Raw genomic sequence first — 16,649 nt, forward strand, 5'->3', positions numbered from 1 at the left:
TCAGTCAAATAACCCTTTTGAGTAATCCTATGAAATTTACAGAAGATCTGATCCATGAAAATACCCAGAGACCAGCACTTAACCCTTTTGTCCTTGTAAGTTTTTAAGAGGACATGGCGAACGAAAAAGGTAAAACAGAGAAATGTTTTTGCTGTGTTGCACAAACTGTTAGGGCATTTTGTGTCTATATAGCGTAAGTTTGCTCTTTTTTCAGTGCACACTTCTTCTTGTATTTTTGGGATTAAACTTTCAGAACCACATTTGCATTCCGTAATTTTGTTCCTCTAACCTAAGTATGCATAGTTGTTCACCTCTAAAGTTTCCGTCCCTCTGATAGTTGTCACTGTTGCATCAGCAGTTTGATTTTTTGCGTATTTATTTTTTCTTTTTTAATTACACTTCAGCAGGACGACTCATTGAAATTTGTACAGTGCCCGCATTATTCACGTCAAGGCCGCCGAGTGTCCGGACAAACATCAGTGATGCGGATGTTGGTGAAGCACTAGCCGTGAGTTCCCCTTGTTTTAAACCGTTTTAAACCACAAATGCCAACCGTAATTTGTCCGATTACAACAAAACAGCGGTAGTTAGTTGAATTATGTTTAATATTTTTAATGTTTTTAAATATTTACGATGGCCAAGCAAGTTAAGAAAAGACATCGTCTTGATTTTGTTGTAGATGATTCCTCCCCTATGCATTTCATCTGAATTAAAAATATGTAACGCTCTTATTTTTCGCGACTCTATTGGTTCGTTTTCTCATCAACTCAACGCTTTCATGTTATTTGAGCATCACAGTATGGATTTGCAAATCAAGTTGAGATATTTTTATTAAAGCAAATAACGAAAAAAGAAAAAATCGAGTTCTAGATTTGGTTTCGTAAGAACATGAATGTCTTCGCGCTCAGTTAAACAACTAAAACAAAACGAAAGTTAAAACACTCGCGAAAATTTGTCCTATCCAAGGGACGAAGAATGTCCAGTCACTCCAAGGGTAGTAAGATGAGATTATGCGCTTGGTCCACTCGTCACATTCGAAGAAGCTATGGCTCCACAGTAACATGAGAAATAAATTCTCGCTGATCCAGTTCTATGATCATGAAAGCGATGAGAAGAAATCAACAAATCACAATTTTTTGAATTGGAAAATGTTAACTCACAATCTTGAACTCGCCAGGTTGCAATCGAGGATGTTTCAGCTTATCAGACGCCTTTTCTAGGGGGTACAAATACGCAAAAACGTGTAGAAATGCCAACCTCAACGAGTCCATGAAATTGTAGTTTCTTTTTCGGTGCCAATTAAACATGTTGACGAAGCGATTCAGGCTAAATGGCCAAACTAAAGATAATGGCCAAATTAAAGAACCGTCTTTACTCCCCAAAAGAGTAAAAGCGATGAGTCGTCCAACTATTTTAAAACAAAACAAAAGTTTTTAATTGGCTGAAACAAATACGATCGCCGAGATTTACCTATTAAAGAGAAATGAGCGAAGAATATACGAGTGCTCTTTCTCCAGTCAATGTTTTTGATGCAATCAATGGCATCGTCTGCCTCGAAATTTATACTGCCATTTGATTGGTTCTGCTCATCAGATTTTATAATTCCCTTGAGTAAACAAATTTTCTGATCGTAAGAGACTATTGCCCATGATAAGCTCAAGACGGAGATAAAGAGACAAATGGCCGTTAAACCTATAGAATAAAGTTAATTATTGTGGTGGTTAAAAAATACAACGTTTAGGAAATTATTACCGCCGAATTGAGATCCATTGATCGCCGTAACGTAAAAATGTAGTGAAAGATGGACAGCAGATTCCATGAAGTAATCAAACTGGTGAAGTTGTAATAATTCGGCCTCTTCCCATATCATTGTGACCAAATAATTGCTCTGCTTGTCGTCGTCCGTTTTCTTGGCTTGTTTTGCATTAAGGCCATATTTAATGATATCCCAATACCTGGAAAGGTTTCAAACAAATGCCCATTACATGTTGCAATTTAATGAAATTTAAATTAGTTTAGGAAAAATACCTCGGAATAGGACAAAAAGGACCAGCCCACTTCATTGCCCATCTGAAATCAGATTCCTCTTTTGATAAAAGGTCTCTGGGGTCATACGTCTCTTTTCTTTCATTGCGCAATGAAACACTTCTGAAATACAACAGAACCACAGGGATAATCCAAAATGCCAAGGTGCAACCGAAACACCAATAATAATTTCGGCTGAAGAAATGAATCAGCCAATAAAGTTCGATGACAATGTCCAAGACGTAAAACACTAACGAAATCCAAGTGAAGACTAAAAACAGATTTAAATGTTCCAAATCAATATTTTCCGCGCATCTTTGCCCAAATTGCTGAACTACTGACAAAGGCTGATCAGCAGTCAAAGATTTCAGAGTCGTTCTTTTGATGAGTTCCATTTTGTAAATCACACTCTTTTATTTTAGATACGTGTTGATACCTTCCCCTATGGCAGCAGACTGTCTGTTTCTGGCTTTTGATCAAGGTCAATAGTTTTAAGAACGTTGATTTCCGGGAAAACATCTTCCGGAAACAAACGTTTGTTCATTGAGAGTAACGCATTGTTGTACTGTTATTTTTGTACTGAGATAGGAGGACTAATAAGTGTAATAACCTTTGACATTTTTATAGAATTGAGCGTTTTCGCTTACCTTTGAAACTTCAATTCACCTGCGACTTTGATTGTTTTCCTGGTGTAATTTTATCAAGTCACAAGCTAGTTACATAGCGAAATCAGACCGTGAGTCATCGACAGTTATAGATATAAGAATTTTGTAATAAATTACAGACAGCATGAAATCTAATAATAAAATAATTCCTGATTCTTTTTTTTATTTGGACATTTAGTAATTAAATTATTTAGAATGGCGATAATTCCGAACATGAAGATGTTCTTCTTGATTATTTACAACAACGGAATCAATCCTTGCAAGAGGTGAATAAGAAGAGTATCAGGAACACGAGAAACGGTGAAAATCAAGGTGAATTCCCTACCAGCACATTTCCTTTCAACTGATTCCCTCAGTTTCTCTTACCTTTATTTTTGTCTTTTATTATTTCAGAGTGACATCAGCAAGTTGTTTGTTTATGATTTTTGGGTGTTATGTATGACACAAAAAGTCGTGCGATCGAAATAAGAAAAGCTGCTTCAACTTTAGTTTGGTTGCACGGCTCAGATAAAATGTGGAGAAATTCTAGGATGGGAGGAGCCTGCTGTACTATCGTAGCGTCTGATCCTTCCACGTCAAACTCAAATGAGATCGTTCAGCTGGTTTTTCGTCCAAGGGTAAATGACTGACCGATTAAATGATTTGCCATTCCATATTAGGTTATATTTTAAAGAAAAAGATACGAATGTTGTTAGATCTTATTTTTGGCGACTACATTTCTTTATCTACAGGTTATAGCAGAGGCGTGATTCGCTTAATCATGTTGAGATTTGTCTTAATTCAGTCAAAGGATAATTAAACAGGAAAAATCGAGTATCTTCGGTTCCTATTAATTTTATATTGCAGAGAAAAGTGTAGGGTGTCATAAGATAATTTTTTTTGACAGTTGAGCGAGTGTTAGTCGAGCGGGATTTTTAAATTATGTTGAGATTTTATAAGGGCAATCAAAGAACAACTAAGCAGGGAAAAGTAAATCTCTAGATTCTTAGAAAATCAATGCCGTCAATCTTTGTTCAACAAATGTAACGAAACTAAACTTGAAATAATCTTCAAAAATGTTTGATTTCAAGGTTAGGACAGGACGAATGCGTTTCTAGGAATCAGCCTTTCATCGCTTTAAATGAAGGTGTTGGCCACCAGTAACATAAGAAACAAATTTTCGCAGGCCCAGATCTATATGATAATCAAATCCAAAAGATGATTATACCAAATTTCGTCATTAAAAAAATCAAAAATCGTTAACTCACAGTCTGGTACGCCGCGGGTGAGATTCGTGGGTGTTTTTCTTTATCAGACTCATTTTTTGCGGGTAACAAGTAAGTGATGACATGCAGAATTGAAAATCTCAAAGAGTCGGTGAAACTGTAATTTTTCGTTCGGTGCCAAACGAAAATTGGGATCAGGTGGGCAAGGCAGGCCGGCCAAATAATCCATCCGTAAACAGACGCAAACAAACTCAAGGCGAGGATTCGACCAACTGAACTCAACAGATTTTGAACAAATTTTAATATGCGCTTAAATATACGCTTTAATTTACCCATTAAGGAGATATTAGCGAGGAATAGAATGGCGCTCTTTTTCCAGTTAGTTTTTGTTATGCAATCAATGGTATCATTAGATTCAAAATAAACACTAGGAAAATAGGGGGTTATTATCTTGGTAATGCTAAAAATTAAAAATGTGCTAATAGAGTAGGCATATATTACCTCCTAAATGGGATCCATCTGTCACCGTAATGTAAAGATTTAAAAAAATTTGAAGGGAAGTTTCCATTAAGCAATCAAATTCATGCAGCTGCAGTATCTCCGCATCTTCCCAAATCATTGCGACCAAATAAATGTTTGGCTTGTCGTCATTCTTTTCCTTCATTTGTTTTGCTTTACGAGCATATTTAATTGTATCCCAATACCTGTGGAGGTTTCAAACAAATGAGCGCGACATGTTGACACATTAAATAAAAATGTAATAAAATTACCTCGAAATAGCACGGAGACGGAAAGGACAAACCCACTTCATTGCCCACCTGAAATATAGGTGGAAGAATGTATAGCGCTCCCCTGGAAAAAATGAGGGAAATGAGATGGTTCATTAGATAAATAAAAACATTTGGCGTCATGTCCAATTGCCAGTCATTTACCAATACGTCAATCGGACATTACAAATCCCAGTCCATTTGGAGACGTTTTCTATCTCTCTGTCTGAGGGTGAATAAAAAACAGCGTTTCCTATTGTTACGTATTCTGCGACTTCTGCGTATAATTTTATGATTACAGGCCGGGAAAAAAAAATGAGACACTTGATAAATGAGTTGTAATATCTGTATCGGAGCTTTTGTTCTCTCTCGTCATTTCTGTAGCTGTGTCTATAGTATTTGTTGTTTTGTTTGTCGTCTCCCGGTCACGTGTGCTGGGCCGCCCAGCGTGTCACTGGTAAATCGTTCAACTATATAAATCGCTCTGGCCCCATTTTCAACGCTTTTTTTTCAGCATCTCTCTCCCCCTCCGAAAATAATACTCAAACGAACTTATTCGACCAGAGACTACTAGTATCTATTTTTTTTTTTTGTTATCTGCCTTCCCCCCCCCCCTTTTGTGTGTTGCGCAACCGAATCTAATCCTCGGTAAGACTCTACCGTGTGTATTTGCTCGTGAGCTTATCGTTCTTGTCAATAGTCTGAAATTCTCCCGTTTGGCAAATTACCATTCATTCATTCTTTATAACCAAAGGTTAGACTATATCTGGGAGATAATTAACCTATTATCAAAATGGGGAAATTGTTAATTGAATGTGGGGCGAGGGCGAATTAAGTTTTCGATGAATGATGATGAGCCGCTTAATTGCCGCTGTTGATAACAGCCTCTCCTCCCAGAGCTTCTTGCTAATGACGGCCTGGCCGGGGTCCGATTGATGGTTTAATGAAAGACTAAGATTGGCTACGGGCGAGTAAAGGGACAAAATAACCGTCGAGTCACTCTTGGATCGTTTCATTTGTTGCCACTCCTGATGGAGGAGAAATTTCAGACATATTTTTGGGCTGCTGACGAAAATTGAATGAAGAGCGGCAACAGCAGCGGCAGTGGCGCGTGTCGTCCGCAGGGACACGGCCGAGTCAACATAACGTGACGCGATGACGTGATAAATGAAACCACACTGACCACCTGTGACCCGTGCATTCAAACTTTAGATCCACAACTGGGTTTTTCATCCGATTAGATGATGCGTGACATCATTGGCCCTCCGCGCGCCATCTATACGTCCATATGGCGCCCAATTCAATTGGAAATCATTTCTGTCAAACAGACAGACACAGAGCAGAGTCTGAAAAATAGTCCGATCTAAGTAATATAATGTTCAAACTGTTGAAATAGTTTAGATCGTTTCTATTGTTGGGGGATGCCGCCATAACATATTTCAACACGAAATTGAATGGACGAGAGTCTTCCGTGTTGTTACATCATGGGGTGGAGATACACTGTCTGTATAGATGAGGGTGTTGTGTTCAACACGGGTCATTTGATCGAGCGTTGGGAAAGAGTGCGACAAATTTTTCAATCCCTTCCGACGACACTTTCCGATGGGCCAAGTTCAAGTCGCCAAGCGCGGGAGGACGAAACAATTTGAAATTGTGACAAATTTGTAATTTACGAGAACCGCCATATGCGTGCGTTTCAAACAGTTTTTCAAACGACCACCCCTTTTTTTCCACCTTCTTTGCCGGGCCTCCCTTATTCCACCTCTTTTTATCTACACGTCCCCCTTTTTATGTTGGATCAAAAGCAATATGCCTAAAAGCTTTTTTCCTTCTCCATCCATCCATCCGTTCTTATAGAAATACATTTTTTTCCCCGTTGCAGCACATATCTCGAGCATGTCATCGAGCAGCGATTCAGATGACGCTTCGGACGATTGGAATGCACAGGCTTTGGTTGATTTTGAAATTGACAGAGATTTTTTAATAATGGTAAAGAGAAAGTTGTTTATTTGCGTTTGCGTTGTGTTTTCCTTTTAGGCTAATTTTTTCTTCTTTGTGATTTGATTTTGTAGGAAATTCGCAGTCTGAAAGCTCTTATGGCAAAAGCTTCTTTAGATCTAACAACCAAAAAGTTGCAACAGGCAACTATGGTTGACGAGGCGTCTTGTCTTCAGGCACGCATAGAGAAAGATAATTCGAAGAATCACTTGATAAGGGTAAATAAAAAGTTACTGCCCGTGTCTACTTACTTTTAGAATAATTTTTTTTTTGTAGGAAATTAGAAGCTTGGAGAAAAAATATATAGAGTACTCTGACCGCACGTCAAAATTAGAAAAAAAACTCTTAAAGGCCAACACCGTCTTGAAAGACAAAGAAGATTCAAAGAAGATTAAACCGCTTATAAGGCCGTCGACACCTGTGCCGACGACACCGAAGGGTAAAAAAGAAGTTTGCCCGTTTTGCCATGAGACAAAAAGTGATGTGCAACGGCACATCAATACGATGCACACGCCTCAATAAGGCGTGGAATGTAGAACATGCGACCAGGTGGGATTCCCACCTACATTCCTAACATTCCCAACCAAGCATGACTTAGAAATGCACAAACAAGCAATCCACCCCAAGTAATTATAATTAAAATTACATTTATATATAATTTTAATTAAATTTTAATTTTCTAGTTCATACATCTATCCAAGATTGCGACAAGACGTTCAAAACTCTCATTACGTTGGAAAATCCTTTTCCGAAGTTATGTTTGTGTGTCTGTAAGTGTTGTGTGTAGTAGCGTGTGAACTGTATACCGTGTAGTGGTAGTGCCCAGGTGTGGGAGCAACTATGCTCACCATGGGAGTCGAACTCGGATACCTAAGGACTCCGAACACCAGATCACAAAGCGACGCCTTATTCGACTCACCCACCTGCCCCCCGAACATTGCCGTTTTATTGCGAACGAAACTCACAAAGTTTCCATGATTTTATTTTTAAAAAAAAAACTTGGGCCTGAATGTCGTCAAAATTGGGCCTGAAAGGCACGTAAAAAAAAATGTGGGCCTGTAAGACGCAAGCCTGAATGTCGCACATCCAATTTAATTGACTGAAAAAAACAAATCCTACATTTGAAAAATCTCCGCCTTTCCTCAACGTTGCCATAGCCTTAATTACTTAATAATTTTTCATGACACACAAAAAGAAATAAATGATTCCTTCATTCCTTTTATAGGGTTCAATCCAATCACGAGTTTTCTTTACAGTGTCTTATATCAAATCAAGTTTTTTCAGAGAAAGGACCCCCAAGAGTCGAATTGAGAACCCGCCCACATCGAGTGTGTAGAGAGGAGTGGCCTTGGGACCCCCCTGTCAACACAAACTTTTTCAGTCTGCACTTGGACGCAGTTAGTTTGACGTCCCCCTCGATTGCCCATCTCAATAACAATAAACAAGTTAATCGGTGGGACCCCTTGTGTGTGTGTTTACCCAAACAAATATAATCACTGCTATTGGTAACAAAGAGAAACCACAGCCACCACCTTATTTCCTTCCACCAAATATGGATATCTCAGTCGACGACGCGGCAGTTGTGGTTCTTACTAGTACTGTGATGACGACGCACCAAACTGGAACGCGATTCGGTTGTTTCCGATGATTTCCACACAACTTTTTTTTCTTGGAAACCCCTGTGCATTTTAGAGGGGGTCTTGCGTAATCCTGCCCAGTTTCAACAAATTTGTTTAGTTTTTTTCGTGCTGGGAAAATGGCTGACATTAATGGGAGACGAGTCTTGGAATTGGTCAAGAAAACTGGTAACAGTGTGTGTGCAGATTGCAATTGCCAAGGTCAGTTACTGATAACCAGTTTCATCTGTCAAAAACTAACTTTTTAATCAACTCTCTTTTATCACAGTCACAGAGTATGCATCTTACAATATTGGGGTCTTTCTTTGCACGCAGGTTTGCTGCTGGTTGTTGATATTAAAGTTAGTTTATATTTAACCTTTTACTATATTGTTCTAGTGTGCCGGGATTCATCGTGCCTTGGGGACCCACATATCCAAGATAAAGCACCTGAGATTAGACAAATGGGAAGAATCGCAAGTGAAACATTTAGAAGAAGTGGGGAATATTGTTGCCAAAAGAAAGTATGAAGAACGGGTGCCAGTTTTCTACAGAAGACCATCAGAAAATGATCCCCAGTAAGAATATTCATCATTGTTGAGTTTTACAATAAAATATTAATTGTTTGCTCACAGGATTCTCAGAGAGCAATGGATAAGGGCCAAATACGAAAGAGAAGAGTTTATTCACGTTGAGAAGCAACGGTATTCCCGCGGAACTATGGAAGGTTTCTTATTCAAGAGGAGTAAAGTCGACGATTCGTGCAAACAAAGGCGATTCGTCCTGTCGGAGAGAGACAACACTCTTAAATATTACGTCTCCAATGTAAGACGACGCTTTCATTTCTTTTCACGTTTTTTTTATGGTTCAGAATCAAATTTCTTTATTGCTTTACGTGATTGTTTTTGTTGTTTTTTTCTTGTAGAAAAAGGATCCCAAGGCGGAAATTCGTATTCTCGACATGAACGTGGCATTTGCCCCTGAGAAATTGAAACCTCCAACTTCCCTTCAGATAACCTACATCAATCAGGCACAGTCCAAATGAATTATTTTTTAAAAATATTCTTAATAATTATTTGTATTTGTAGGGCTCAACTCGACACATTTACGTGTATCATGATGACGCAGAAGTGATTGTCGAATGGTATATGGCTATTCGATCAGCGAAACTCAATTTACTCCAAGTCGCGCATCCTACATTGGCCGAAACGGAGGTGGGTCGTCGTTGATCCTCGAAATGAATTGTTTTTTGACACCGTTTTGTTTGATTCTTTCACAGTTGGCACAATGTTTGACTCAGGATTTTCTGAAGGAAGGATTTTTATGTAAAACTGGGCCTAAACCTTCGGATGGATTCAAAAGACGTTGGTTCACTTTAGATGGAAGAAAACTCATGTACCACGATCAGAAATTGGTACGTAAACGTCATTATCAAATAAAATAAACGACATTGAATAGAATCGATTTGACAGGACCCTTATCCCAAGGGAGAAATCTTTATCGGTCACATTAGTGACGGTTACAGTGTCCACACGGGCCAGCCACTCGGTTGGAAACTCAAAGACGTGGGTTTCATTTTTCACGTGAAAACGCCGTCGCGCGCCTTCATCTTCTCGGCCGAGAGGTCCGACGACCGTGACGAATGGATGGCGGCCATACAGACGGTCATCAATCGACTAATGTCACCTCAAGATTCTTTTTGTAGGTCAATTTTGTTGGCGAAAGCATCTAAAAAACGCAACTCGTTCCTATTTTCTTAAAACCTTTCTTATTTCTTCCTCCCCTGCTATTTCTCTCCTCTTTATTTTTTCACCAAAAATAATTGACCCCGAAACCCAGTAGTGCATGGTGTCTGGTTCCAGTTCAAAAATAGCTTTTAAGTGCATGTGGTTTCTTGATTTTATTTTCTCGTGGGGAGACCTGGCAATAAATTTTCTTTGGTACCCTGCATGAACTAACACAACCCCTGGTGAACCCGGTAGACTATTTATTTAATTTTAGATGGAACATTTCTATGTCAGTTTAATTATTTTATCTTCTCTATTCGATGACAGTGAGAGGAATATTGGTAAAGAAGCGAGGTGGGGGATCGGTCGTATCCTTCTTTTCTACTCGCTAAGGAAGATGGCAGCAGCTCGCAAATTTTAAAGATGCACGTAAAATCATTAAACAAAAAATTAAACTCCATTCACAGTAATGGTGAGATATACTGTATTGGACAAGGTGATCTTTCATGTATCGTACAAATGCTTCGTCGTCAGAAGTGGCAGCCAAGGTAACTTCATTGAAAACTTCACTGCGACTGATTTCGCGGAAACCCAACTTCTGGAACATTTGAATACTCGCAATATTATCCAGTCCGATTTTGGCTTGGAACTGTTTCACTCCCAATTGCTCTATACCTGTGTTTTTTTAATGACCGTTTTTTTAATGATGCTGTTTGTTCTCTGTGTAACTTTCCTCACCATATTTGAGCATTAGTAATGTTGATTCTTTTCCTCTTCCATTTTTACGATAACCAGTCTCTGCAATCATGATCTCAATTTCTGCCAAGGTGGCATCAGTTTCATCAGTCATGAAGACATTGGTGTCACCGATCATAGACTCTGTTCAAGGATGACAATTAGTAAGTAGATTGAATAGTTGATAATGAATATTTTGATTTACCAACTTCGTTATTTGTCTCTTCGTATTTGGCTTTATCCAAAATAATGAAAGTGCACTCTGTAAAGGAAATATGGTCATATTGATATTTGTTGTCAAAACTATTTGGATATTTTGTAACACTAAACTGTCTTCATCAGCTGCCCATGTCTTTTGCATTTCATATTCTTGTTCCAAGGAGAGCGGTTCGGACGCAGTCAATGTCTGAAGTTCCTCTGATGACATCCATTCGTGATACCTGGACGCTAATCAAATTATCTCATTTATTTCAAACAACAATTTAAAGGGCGTAGCATACTTAAGAACGTGAATTTCTCGATAAGGAACGAGGACTACGAGAGAACCTGTAATTTTCGATTGACAGTTGATTTTCATATTTTTGTCTCGTCGAATGTCAAAATGAAGTACTACTTTTCACCGCATTGGCTCTGGGTGTCGGACGTACTCATTTCGGAAATTTGTGCTTGTGGAAACATCAAACATGTCAAGCGATCGGCCATCTAAATACTGAACAGGCCAACACGTGTGTCTTAGACATGGTCTTAGAGTTTCGATACCAAAAAATTTGACCAAGACGTGTTATAATCACGGTGTTTATCGTGGTTTTGTAGTGTTTCAGATTTTTTTTTTGTTAGGAAAGAAACTGGAGGTTTAAAGAAAGCTAACCTCCATTGGAAAATGGCGACATTTAAACCCCATTACACTTTGTGTCCACTTTTGGGTGCTCAAAATTTGGTTGGGGTTAGTGCTGACAAAGAAGAAAGTATGATTCTTGTTACTCTTGGGCCTAATATTATTGTTAAACAAAAGGTATGATTTATTATTCAGAAGACAATTTTTGTTTTTTGACCCTGTCATTTGTTAATTGCAGCTGTCAGATCAGAAGCCCCTAAAAAGTTGGAGCACTAGACAATCAAACCAGATTACATCGAAAAGTGTCTATAACGGCATCAATGACAAATATGTATGTGTATTGAATAGGAAACACATTTGCATGTGGAATGAAGAAGAATCAAACCTCGAAGATGTCAAGAAGCATACGGTAAGTTTTCTATATTTGTGGTTAATGGGCAAGCAATAATTCTTTTGTATTTTAAAGTTTACAACAAATATTCACACTATCCACTCTTCCCCTGGGAAATCATCCATCATTGTCTACGATAATGGTTACAGTGAAAGTTTGGAAGTTGGCTTAACCAAACGGAAGGATGTCAAGCCCAACTTACTAGAACAGGGTGAAACTGTTTCCAAATCCTACCTTGAAAGAGTTAAAGATCAAACAGTTCTGATACTGTTTACATCTAAAAACAAGGTATATCTTCATCAATTTCTAAGAAGCTTAATGTTATTTATATTCTGGATATAATCTAGGTCTATTATGTCCGTCTGACCGGTGATGGCTCACCAGATGGGAATCTGAATTTCTCTCTGACCAAAGGTGCCAACTGCAAAAATGTAGGAATGGCTGTGGTTAATGATAATGCCAACATTGTCACCATTCTTGTACTATGTATGTTTCTTGTATATGGTAAAAGAACATGTGATTAAATTAAATTTCATTGTTTTACAACAGGGTCTGATGGAGAATTGGTCCAATATTCTGAGCAGGGAGCCATCATGTTAACTTCTAACCTAAGTGGGATTTGTCTTACAAGTCCTGTAGCAATGGTCATGTTGGATTCCACTCATATCGCCATTTACGGTGCGGATGTGAGTGAAGAAGGAGCCGTGTTATTGCTGTTTGATTTGAAGTTTGGCATGAGTGTGTCCAATAGAAAATTAAAATTTTTCTGTGATCCACCTCACCTGTATTGCCTACCATCAAACAATGTCCTGCTTCTCTGCATTGTTCAGAACTTGGTAAGTTTATCGCTCATATTCTCCTGAAATAGTTAAAAATGTTTTTTTGAATTCAAGGTTGTGGTCCCCTATGTCCTTCAACCTTCTTTGCTTTGGAATTTGATTGATAGCAAACAAGTCAGAGGTAATCACATCGTGATCTCGAACGAAGACAAGTGTTATTAATTAGAGAATTAATGATTTTGATTGATTAATTTTGCACAGATTCTAGTGCAAAGCCTGAAGTTGTTGCATGGGGCGGATCGTCAGAGAAGCCATCCATCCCGAATCCATTAATATTCCGTCAAATTGAAACAAGCAAATTGTCCAACTCGCTGTGGGAATCGAACGCTTGCAGTGGTCGTATTTTTGACGAATTACTTCCATCCTTGAAAGAAGACAAGGACATTGACGGCATTTGCCTTCTCTTGTCATCTGTCAAAGACTTGCCGGAGAAATGGCAAGCTGATCTTTTAAATTTTTCTCTGGAGGAAACTATTAGCGAAGGAGACAGCCGATCCAAAATGCTGGAGATTCTTCTTTCCATTTCGTATTCAGATGTCGTTCTTCTGAATCACATAAGAAGGAAGTTGACTACCAAATCAACCATTAAACTATTGGAATATTTGGCCCAGCTTCTAGAGGACTGCAAATTTACTGGAGATTCTAGGACTAGTAAACCAGATTTTAGTCAGCTTGTTGATTGGATTTCACTCATTTTAGACGCTCATCATCACGAGCTTCTGATAGCCGGAACTGATAATCAGGTTAAACAGTTGATTAAAAAACTCGGACAACTTGTTGGCGAAAGTGTAAGTTTTAAAAAATGTGTTTGTTTTATTTCAATGTTTTAACTTATTTGGATTTTTGCAGTACGAATTCCTGGATTCTTTGGGGCAATCAGAGCCCTTAATTACGTTGCTCGAACAGAAGCGAAGTCCTCCAGAGAACCGACGCAAAGATTGGTATGCCATTGAAGTTGTGAGACTATTATAGTGAACATTTTCACCTGATCAATGTTCAATACATAGCTCTTCATTTCAGTTGATGTTTTTGAAGTTGATTTATCATGTTCTATGAAAGCTTATTGTCTGTTTCTCTCAATTTGGTTTTGCAGAAATGTGAATAACTGAGATAAAATTTTATTGATTGGCGTTTACGGTTATGATTTCCCCGTAGTAATTATGGATACGGTTTTTTTTTTATATGGGAAGGAAGTTGCTGATTGTTTCCAGAAGTTTTTCTGTGCGGGTTTTCGATACATGATCATAGGCTCATTTTAGGAGTCATAGCACAGCCATGGCATAGCTACTCTAATCACTGCTGGGTGCAGGGTGCTGGCTGACCCGCAGTAAGTCCCGCCTAGTCACGTGATGACATCACTTGCTTGTCATTTCCCGCCTCTTTTTTCTCGATTTTTTATTGTATCTAGTTTCAAACGTACCCAATAGGTGGCTTGTGTGTCGTGTTTTCTTATTGTGATAAACAACAGAAAGAAAAATAACTGAAAAATCATGGAGGAGACAGAAGAACCCGTCATTGAAACGAATCGCCGAGAAGATTTACACGATGATAAGTAAGTGAAAGCAATTAAAAATTTGAATTTGCAATAACTTGGTTGTTATTTTTTAGCAAAAGATATTGCTGGGTTTGTTTTGCTACGGATGAGGACGATCTTACGGCTGTGTGGGTGCAACCATGCCAATGTAGTGGGACAACAAGATGGGTCCATGAAAGTTGCCTCCAACGTTGGGTTGACGAAAAGCAGAAAGGCAATTCATTAGAAAGGGTTCACTGTCCACAATGCAACACCCAATATGTTATAGTTTTCCCTCCAATTGGTAACTTTCTTTTTACATTGTTGATGTTTAGTCTGTTTTAATGTGATTTCGTTTTTAGGAAAACTCATCTTAGTTCTTGATATTGCTGACCGTATTATTTACAGAGTGTGCCCATTTATAGCAGCTGGTGTTGTCATTGGTTCTATCTATTGGACTGCTGTGACCTATGGGGCGCTTACTATCATGCAAGCTGTTGGGGCCAAAGAAGGACTTGCATTAATGGAACAGTCAGATCCACTTTTTCTTTTGATCGGCCTACCAACAGTTCCTATCATGCTTATACTGGGAAGGCTTGTTCGTTGGGAAGAAGCTCTCTTGGGTTTTCTTAATAAGAATGTTCCTAGGATGCCCATTGTGAAACATTTACTACCCACTTTTCAAATTGCATCAGATTCTGTGCGGCCCCATACACAGGGAACAGAGCCACCATTTTCTGATCCGGTTTCTGCTACCAGGGTGTTATGTGGAGCATTAATATTTCCATCAATGGCTGTTCTCTTTGGAAAATTGCTATTTCATCCTGTTCACTCCAATCTAAAGAAAACTTTTTTTGTAAGTGATGTGCTATATTTTTTAGTTTCATGTTACACTTTTATACCTATTTATAATTATTCTTGTCTCTCCAGGGTGGCATTGCTTTTTTGATGCTCAAAGGAGCTTTGAAAATCTATTACAAGCAACAAATTCTTATTCGGCAATATCAACGCCGTGTGCTGGACTTCGCCAAAAGGCCATCCGACGGAAAAGAAATAAAAACAAGCAGTAATACTAATCCGTAATTAGAAAGTATGAATTTTGGGATTACATGAAAGTGTATATATTAATCTTGATTTGGGTGGGTTAAGATCAGTTTGTGTATTTGAACACAATGATACATTTTTTTTTTTACATTAGTTACAGTACTGAAACTGTTTCTGTTGAGATGCTGCTGCAAATAAAACTTGTTGGAACTTTAACCTGTGTTGCTGTACCTTAATTAGTTTAATTCATGCTGAAGGTGTTTGATGTCAGGTCCACAGTAGGTCAAAGAGTCACACCAGAAAGAAGGTGGACAAGAAGTCTTTTTCAGCAATCTGATTTCAGAATTAGATGGCATTCCATCTTCTCCTGCAACATCTGAGTAGTAGTAGCAATCTCTAACCTCCCCACCATTCAGAGTGCCACTTGGATCATATGGAGGTGCCAAAATATCCAGAAAAGATGCAGGACCTCCAACAGTCCAAATAGTATGCAGGTTGTGTTCAGAAGGTGAAAGCACAGCAGGGCTATCCTTTTCATTAATACATGAGATGGGAAATCTCCTCGCCTTTAGGTACTGAGGTTGGTGCACTATAGAGCTGTTGGTTTGTCCAGGGAGATCAATTGAAGAGTAGCTTTGTACATTTAGGCTCCCATACAACACTTTCAAGATTCCGTACATACCTTTAATCAATCATCATTTCAACAATAATTAAAGTTTTCTTTAAATTTACATCTGAATCAGTTACCAACATGATCATGCAGGGGAATAGAAGCTCCATCCTTGAGGACAAATATACCGATGCTAACAGTCTGGTTTTCAAAAATTTCCATGTAAGAGACTGGTGCAGCTTTTGATGAAAACAAATTTAAGGGAAAGCGAGGCTGGCCAGAATAGCGAGTTAATCCAAGGTCGTCAGCTGGGCAAATTTCACTTAGCAGCTGTCGTAGAATGTTCATGTTGTGACTAACATTTGCGTTGACGAAGGAACCGTTTGGTTTAGTTGCGAATGTTTGTACTGCTGTACGTATCACATTTTCTATTCGAGAACCCATACTCGACAACTTAAAAGGTACGTTGGTTTTTCAGATCTACGTGACTACAGATAAACATGACCTAGTTGGAACTTGGAAACTTGGGCATTAACAATTAAACACGAATGCAGATGCAGTGAAAAACTGGCAATGGGATCTCAGTTAGCAGACGACGTAAAAAAAAAGAGTAGTAAAATTTTTTAAATTTTGGATTGTAGCAAATAACTATGGACGGAAGTATTTTTATCCCTTTAAA

General features: G+C 38.5%; 7 protein-coding genes and 1 long non-coding RNA gene across 8 annotated transcripts in view; 4 read left to right on the plus strand and 4 right to left on the minus strand.

Annotated features, from left to right (window-relative positions):
- LOC124349621 (LIM homeobox transcription factor 1-alpha-like) overlaps window positions 1-16,649 on the minus strand; it is a 947,038-nt gene that overhangs the window by 104,427 nt on the left and 825,962 nt on the right. The window lies entirely within an intron of this gene.
- Window positions 823-2,553, minus strand: LOC124349749. Its single transcript, XM_046800574.1, has 5 exons — window positions 2,029-2,553; window positions 1,753-1,955; window positions 1,471-1,692; window positions 1,161-1,408; window positions 823-1,090 (listed from the first exon to the last, which is right to left on the minus strand). The coding sequence occupies exons 1-5, from the start codon at window positions 2,418-2,420 to the stop codon at window positions 917-919; spliced, it is 1,239 nt and encodes a 412-aa protein (XP_046656530.1). The 5' UTR covers window positions 2,421-2,553; the 3' UTR covers window positions 823-916.
- LOC124350477 lies at window positions 2,881-3,504 on the plus strand. Its single transcript, XR_006921004.1, has 2 exons — window positions 2,881-3,002; window positions 3,084-3,504. It is a non-coding gene; the product is annotated as an uncharacterized LOC124350477 (long non-coding RNA).
- Window positions 7,943-11,083, plus strand: LOC124349782 (arf-GAP with dual PH domain-containing protein 1-like). Its single transcript, XM_046800627.1, has 9 exons — window positions 7,943-8,498; window positions 8,566-8,612; window positions 8,676-8,854; window positions 8,912-9,101; window positions 9,202-9,306; window positions 9,365-9,490; window positions 9,556-9,690; window positions 9,749-9,977; window positions 10,331-11,083. The coding sequence occupies exons 1-9, from the start codon at window positions 8,417-8,419 to the stop codon at window positions 10,393-10,395; spliced, it is 1,158 nt and encodes a 385-aa protein (XP_046656583.1). The 5' UTR covers window positions 7,943-8,416; the 3' UTR covers window positions 10,396-11,083.
- LOC124349981 (N-acetyltransferase 9-like protein) lies at window positions 10,331-11,348 on the minus strand. Its single transcript, XM_046800945.1, has 5 exons — window positions 11,239-11,348; window positions 11,069-11,178; window positions 10,944-11,000; window positions 10,742-10,882; window positions 10,331-10,678 (listed from the first exon to the last, which is right to left on the minus strand). Exons 1-5 carry the CDS (start codon window positions 11,313-11,315, stop codon window positions 10,392-10,394), a joined length of 672 nt encoding a protein of 223 aa, XP_046656901.1. The 5' UTR covers window positions 11,316-11,348; the 3' UTR covers window positions 10,331-10,391.
- LOC124349580 (nucleolar protein 11-like) lies at window positions 11,412-13,822 on the plus strand. Its single transcript, XM_046800305.1, has 8 exons — window positions 11,412-11,750; window positions 11,812-11,982; window positions 12,040-12,252; window positions 12,312-12,450; window positions 12,514-12,800; window positions 12,858-12,924; window positions 13,005-13,591; window positions 13,653-13,822. Exons 1-8 carry the CDS (start codon window positions 11,619-11,621, stop codon window positions 13,773-13,775), a joined length of 1,719 nt encoding a protein of 572 aa, XP_046656261.1. The 5' UTR covers window positions 11,412-11,618; the 3' UTR covers window positions 13,776-13,822.
- Window positions 14,225-15,576, plus strand: LOC124349892 (E3 ubiquitin-protein ligase MARCHF5-like). The gene is made up of 4 exons (XM_046800819.1): window positions 14,225-14,355; window positions 14,412-14,620; window positions 14,679-15,172; window positions 15,247-15,576. Exons 1-4 carry the CDS (start codon window positions 14,294-14,296, stop codon window positions 15,397-15,399), a joined length of 918 nt encoding a protein of 305 aa, XP_046656775.1. The 5' UTR covers window positions 14,225-14,293; the 3' UTR covers window positions 15,400-15,576.
- Window positions 15,451-16,578, minus strand: LOC124349950 (2-aminoethanethiol dioxygenase-like). The gene is made up of 2 exons (XM_046800907.1): window positions 16,108-16,578; window positions 15,451-16,042 (listed from the first exon to the last, which is right to left on the minus strand). Exons 1-2 carry the CDS (start codon window positions 16,412-16,414, stop codon window positions 15,597-15,599), a joined length of 753 nt encoding a protein of 250 aa, XP_046656863.1. The 5' UTR covers window positions 16,415-16,578; the 3' UTR covers window positions 15,451-15,596.

The sequence above is a fragment of the Daphnia pulicaria genome, chromosome 7 (genome assembly GCF_021234035.1).
Source record: "Daphnia pulicaria isolate SC F1-1A chromosome 7, SC_F0-13Bv2, whole genome shotgun sequence".
Taxonomy (NCBI): Eukaryota; Metazoa; Arthropoda; class Branchiopoda; order Diplostraca; family Daphniidae; genus Daphnia; species Daphnia pulicaria.

Coding starts and splice junctions, on each gene's coding strand:
- LOC124349749 (XM_046800574.1), bottom strand. CDS start 2,420: ATGGAACTCATCAAAAGAACGACTCTGAAATCTTTGACTGCTGATCAG. Junction 1,956..2,028: donor CCTTTTTGTCCTATTCCGAG/GTATTTTTCCTA, acceptor AAACCTTTCCAG/GTATTGGGATATCATTAAAT. Junction 1,409..1,470: donor CGCTCATTTCTCTTTAATAG/GTAAATCTCGGC, acceptor GTTTTAAAATAG/TTGGACGACTCATCGCTTTT.
- LOC124349782 (XM_046800627.1), top strand. CDS start 8,417: ATGGCTGACATTAATGGGAGACGAGTCTTGGAATTGGTCAAGAAAACT. Junction 8,613..8,675: donor GGGTCTTTCTTTGCACGCAG/GTTTGCTGCTGG, acceptor ATATTGTTCTAG/TGTGCCGGGATTCATCGTGC. Junction 9,307..9,364: donor AGATAACCTACATCAATCAG/GCACAGTCCAAA, acceptor TTGTATTTGTAG/GGCTCAACTCGACACATTTA.
- LOC124349981 (XM_046800945.1), bottom strand. CDS start 11,315: ATGAAAATCAACTGTCAATCGAAAATTACAGGTTCTCTCGTAGTCCTC. Junction 11,179..11,238: donor CGAGAAATTCACGTTCTTAA/GTATGCTACGCC, acceptor ATTAGCGTCCAG/GTATCACGAATGGATGTCAT. Junction 10,883..10,943: donor AGAGACAAATAACGAAGTTG/GTAAATCAAAAT, acceptor ATCCTTGAACAG/AGTCTATGATCGGTGACACC.
- LOC124349580 (XM_046800305.1), top strand. CDS start 11,619: ATGGCGACATTTAAACCCCATTACACTTTGTGTCCACTTTTGGGTGCT. Junction 12,253..12,311: donor TGTTTACATCTAAAAACAAG/GTATATCTTCAT, acceptor GATATAATCTAG/GTCTATTATGTCCGTCTGAC. Junction 12,925..13,004: donor TGATAGCAAACAAGTCAGAG/GTAATCACATCG, acceptor AATTTTGCACAG/ATTCTAGTGCAAAGCCTGAA.
- LOC124349892 (XM_046800819.1), top strand. CDS start 14,294: ATGGAGGAGACAGAAGAACCCGTCATTGAAACGAATCGCCGAGAAGAT. Junction 14,356..14,411: donor GAAGATTTACACGATGATAA/GTAAGTGAAAGC, acceptor GTTATTTTTTAG/CAAAAGATATTGCTGGGTTT. Junction 14,621..14,678: donor TATAGTTTTCCCTCCAATTG/GTAACTTTCTTT, acceptor TTTCGTTTTTAG/GAAAACTCATCTTAGTTCTT.
- LOC124349950 (XM_046800907.1), bottom strand. CDS start 16,414: ATGGGTTCTCGAATAGAAAATGTGATACGTACAGCAGTACAAACATTC. Junction 16,043..16,107: donor TCCCCTGCATGATCATGTTG/GTAACTGATTCA, acceptor GATTGATTAAAG/GTATGTACGGAATCTTGAAA.